Raw genomic sequence first — 4,718 nt, 5'->3', positions numbered from 1 at the left:
CTGTCCTGGCTAATTTCTACACGTATCGACACCCAAATGATATCATTGCATTTTGGACTTCGGAAAAATTAAATATCATGGGTAGAGATAAAAGTGTAACTTTGAGGACAAGGGAATCTCCGAAAACACAATTAAAAGCACAAAAAATAGTGGAACTAATTAATGCTGCACTCTCTCTGACCCGCATCAATAGATGACATAATGATCTATCAAAATTCATCAATGGCCATTGTTTGGTTAGACATGTATCCAGGAAATTAAAGATTTTCTGGTTTCTATAGAGATAAACTGTGGGGCCGACTTCATTCGCTAAGTTTTTAACGAGGAAATATATATAATGGGCCCTGCCATTTAGTTGAGTCAACTCAACGAGGAGATAGGGGGAAAAGGAAGGGGAAAAAAAAAAAAGGTAAAATGAAAGCATCGACAACGAGGAATGGCAAGATAACATTATAAATACGATGCTACCCACTTATTAGGTTGTCTCAAACTCAGAAAAGAAGTCTCTAAGCTTGCTACTAGCAAGAGAGCAAAAGCATTTGGCTTCAGCATTAAGTGATTCTTGAGTAAAATAAACAGCAAATTAATATGGATAGTGTGGAGAAGACAAGAGAGCTGAAAAGAGATTCCATGTTGTCGTTGGATGTTGATGAAACGGCTGTTGATTGGAGAGGCAGGCCATGCAAAGCTAACAAGCATGGTGGCATGACTGCTGCTGTTTTTGTTCTTGGTCTCTCTCCCTATCTCTCACTAGCTCTTTAACAAATTTCTTTCAAATATTAGTGGTTTAATTTAATTTAATTGCTTTTATTGTGATATATTTATTATTATTATTATTGGTGAGTGTAACAGGTCTTCAAGCATTTGAAATGACGGCAATTGCAGCTGTTGGAAACAATCTCATAACCTATGTGTTCAATGAGATGCACTTTCCTTTATCAAAATCAGCCAATATAGTCACAAACTTTATAGGAACTGTCTTTCTTCTCTCTCTTTTTGGTGGGTTCCTCTCAGATTCTTATCTTGGTAGCTTTTGGACAATGTTGATCTTTGGTTTTGTGGAGCTCTCTGTAAGTACTTTCTTTTCAAGCATAGTATCTATTATTTTTGCATGTTATAGATTCTTGTCTCCCTTGAGATCTCAAACACATCTGCAAGGTGATCTTATAACACTAACAATCAATTCCAAAAAGGATTCAGTAGTCTAATTATTGTTATCTAATCATTCCATTCTTATACAAACAAAAAGTTCAATTGACACAATCTATATAATTTATTTACAAAAGAATATTTATCTGTGCTATTATTTGTTTTAGGGTTTCATATTATTGTCTGTTCAAGCCCATCTCCCACAATTGAGGCCATCTCCATGCAACATGCTCACTGACACTGACGGAACCCAAAATTGTCAAGAAGCGAAGGGCTATAAAGCTTTGATACTATATTTAGCACTTTACTTGGTGGCTCTAGGCAGTGGGTGCTTAAAACCTAACATAATTTCCCATGGAGCTGATCAATTCAAAAAGCAAGAATCCAAAAAGCTCTCCACTTACTTCAATGTTGCATATTTTGCTTTCTGCATGGGACAGCTTATTGCCCTAACATTACTTGTTTGGGTCCAGACTCACTCTGGAATGGACATTGGATTTGGTGTCTCAGCAGCCGCTATGGCTGTGGGATTAATCAGCTTGATTTTTGGAATATTTGTTTATAGAAATAAGTCGCCCCGTGGAAGCATCTTTACCCCAATTGCTCAAGTAAAATCTCTATGCTTTTCTCTTTTCATTGAAAGAGATTTCAGATCTTAGTTCTTTTAATTTATTAAGCTAAGCCTTTTCTTCCTCTAGGTTTATTTATCTCTAGTTTTGTTAAGAAAATTTATATTTTATAATTGCATCTTTAACTAACTAATTCTTTCTTTGTTTTGGTAGTTTCTGTAAAGTAGAAACATGTACTTAAATTAAGAATTATTTCTAGTTCTTTTTGTATAAATTTATATAAGCTTGTCTTTCTACTTCCTTTTGCCCACTTTTTACAGTATGTTATTTAACGTTGTCTGATTATTATTATTATTGTTATTATTTTGAATATTCGGAATGATTTTGTATTGCAGTTTGGATTCTATCTGATGTTTCAATCTAGTGCAGTATACAAAGTAGTTTACTCTTTAGTGTTTCTGTTTTTTTTTTTTTAATTTTTTCTGTTAGTTCTTGAGACCTTATTTAGATTCCAAGTTAAACAAAACCGTCTAATTAATTTAGAGCTAAACAATTTTGTGTACATTATTTGAATAAGGTAGTTGTGTCTCTATATTACTCACTTTTAAATTTCCAATTTAAAATTTGCAAAAGTCATATTTAGTAGTTCTTAATTTTTTTTTATTAATACTTAAGACGCATCTCTCTGAGTTGTTTCTAATTCATGATTCATTTTTTTTTCTTTTTAGGTTTTTGTGGCTGCAATAACAAAAAGAAAGCAAATATGCCCATCAAATACATATATCCTCCATGGAAGCCAAACTAATATTGCTACAAACCGCGTTTTAGCCACCTCACCTAACAACAGGAACCTCCTACATACCGAAAAGTTCAGGTGGGGTAGAAAATTTTTTTAAAGCAGATTATATGCTGTTAAAATTTTGAACAAAAAGGTGAATTTGTAAAGTGTTTGTCTTAGCTTTTCTTCAAGCCTTCTTGCCCTACAAGGATTCACAAGAAAAAGAATATGTTATAATTGTGTTTCACATACATGTTCACCTGTCTGAACTTTTGTTTTCAAACTTTTAATTTTAAAATTCTGGAGTACTAATGAACCAATTGGTATAATTATTTGATGATTCAAAAATATTGGGGTTGGAATCAAGTTATGGAAATTTTAGTTTACATCAATTTGCTTATTTACCGGGTCAAGTTTTTATGTTTAATGGTGACTTGGAATGGTATTAGAGTTAATTTGACCAAAAGATCATGTGCGCGTGCAAATTTCCTGTGGTACATCTTTATTTGGCTTTATTTCTATTTTCTATTTCTTTTTGGTTGGTTTCCATACTGTATTTCTTTTTTGTCATGCTTGAGAACTTGAAAAAAGTCTTGGAATTGGATGCGTAAAAATATAAAATCAAATCGATGTCATTTTGACTGTCTTTTAGGACACCCAATTCCGACAAATCAAAAATTTTCTTTTATTTCTGATAGGGCTTAGTCGACATAAAAACATGTTTGGGATCGATTATATTTCTTAAAAAAATTATATCATGCATTTTGCAGATTTCTTGACAAAGCCTGCATAAAGGTCCAAGATGGAGCAAATGAGAGTCCGTGGAAACTATGCACAGTGACACAAGTTGAGCAAGTGAAGATAATAATGTCTGTAGTCCCCATATTTGCTTGCACCATAATTTTCAATACCATTTTGGCTCAGCTCCAAACATTCTCAGTTCAACAAGGAAGTGCCATGGACAATAAAATCACAAACCGTTTCCAAATCCCTCCTGCTTCTCTTCAAGCCATCCCTTACATCTTGCTCATCTTTGTAGTCCCTTTATACGAAATCGTTTTCGTCCCCGTTGCATCGAAATTCACCAAGAAAGATTCAGGAATTTCCCCTCTACAAAGGGTTGGAGTTGGACTTTTTGTTGCAACTTTCTCAATGGTTGCAGCTGCCCTAATAGAGAAAAAAAGAAGAACCGCAGCTTTAAATTCCAATCAAATTCTCTCAATCTTTTGGATTGCTCCACAATTCTTAATCTTTGGACTCTCAGAAATGTTCACAGCAGTAGGGCTCATAGAATTCTTCTACAAACAATCATTGGAAGGGATGCAGTCATTTTTGACAGCAATGACATATTGCTCATACTCATTTGGATTCTATTTGAGCTCCCTTCTTGTTTCACTTGTCAACAAAATTACATCAAGAACTAGCTCTTCAGCTCACGGGTGGCTAAGTGATAATGATCTCAACAAAGATAGGCTCGATCTTTTTTATTGGCTTTTAGCTGCACTCAGCCTCATCAACTTTTTCAATTATCTTTTTTGGTCTAGATGGTATTCTTATAATCCATCTTTATCTCCTACTACAACACCACATGAATCTCATGGAGAAGACTTGGAGAATCAAAGCCTCAACAACAATATCTCAAAGCACATTCTTAGAGCTGACAATTAATTATAATCTTTCTAGAATATGATAATATACCAACATTATTATATGTCTTTGTAATGATTATTATCCTTGTTTTATTTAGGTAATTGTGATCAAGAGGCAAACCCTTAGGTGAATGACGATAATCTTTGACCCACTTAGTATTTAAATTAGTTTTTCTGCTCATTTTTCTCTTAATTTTGTAATAACAATTGATCTTGTAATTGTGGACTAGTGATGGTGGTCCCTAAAGTCTTGTAGTTTCTGGTTCACTTATTCCAAAAATCTATGAGAAAATCAGGTTTGATTCCCATCAACCACTAGATTCAATGCACATTCTCTCCGTTCCTAAACTGTTGCTGCCTAAGCTTTGTAATTTGTATGGTCATTTATGACAATCTTGGTCGGCCCGCTTCTCATTTTTCTCTTTTTGATGAAAAAGGAAAGAATGTAAGTGGTGGGGTTTTGCTTTGTGCTTTAAATTAGGTAGAATTATGAATATATCCTTTTAATATATATATATATATAATCGTACATACTATTACTAATGCATATAAGAACCATGTGAATAAAGTAAA

At 33.7% G+C, this 4,718-nt stretch overlaps 1 protein-coding gene across 1 annotated transcript; it reads left to right on the top strand.

The window, feature by feature from the left end:
* Positions 1-348: 348 nt before the first annotated feature.
* Positions 349-4,451, top strand: LOC102615503 (protein NRT1/ PTR FAMILY 4.4). The gene is made up of 5 exons (XM_006478249.4): positions 349-730; positions 853-1,070; positions 1,317-1,757; positions 2,447-2,592; positions 3,267-4,451. Exons 1-5 carry the CDS (start codon positions 589-591, stop codon positions 4,162-4,164), a joined length of 1,845 nt encoding a protein of 614 aa, XP_006478312.2. The 5' UTR covers positions 349-588; the 3' UTR covers positions 4,165-4,451.
* The last annotated feature ends 267 nt before the right edge of the window (positions 4,452-4,718 follow it).

This window comes from Citrus sinensis, chromosome 3, assembly GCF_022201045.2.
Source record: "Citrus sinensis cultivar Valencia sweet orange chromosome 3, DVS_A1.0, whole genome shotgun sequence".
Classification (NCBI taxonomy): domain Eukaryota; kingdom Viridiplantae; phylum Streptophyta; class Magnoliopsida; order Sapindales; family Rutaceae; genus Citrus; species Citrus sinensis.
This window is presented reverse-complemented; position numbering and strand designations above follow the sequence as displayed.

Excerpts from the sequence above, each read along its gene's own strand:
- LOC102615503 (XM_006478249.4), top strand. The coding sequence starts at position 589 with ATGGATAGTGTGGAGAAGACAAGAGAGCTGAAAAGAGATTCCATGTTG. Across the intron at positions 731-852 it reads TGCTGCTGTTTTTGTTCTTG|GTCTTCAAGCATTTGAAATG; the intron begins GTCTCTCTCCCT and ends TGAGTGTAACAG. Across the intron at positions 1,758-2,446 it reads TCTTTACCCCAATTGCTCAA|GTTTTTGTGGCTGCAATAAC; the intron begins GTAAAATCTCTA and ends TTTTCTTTTTAG.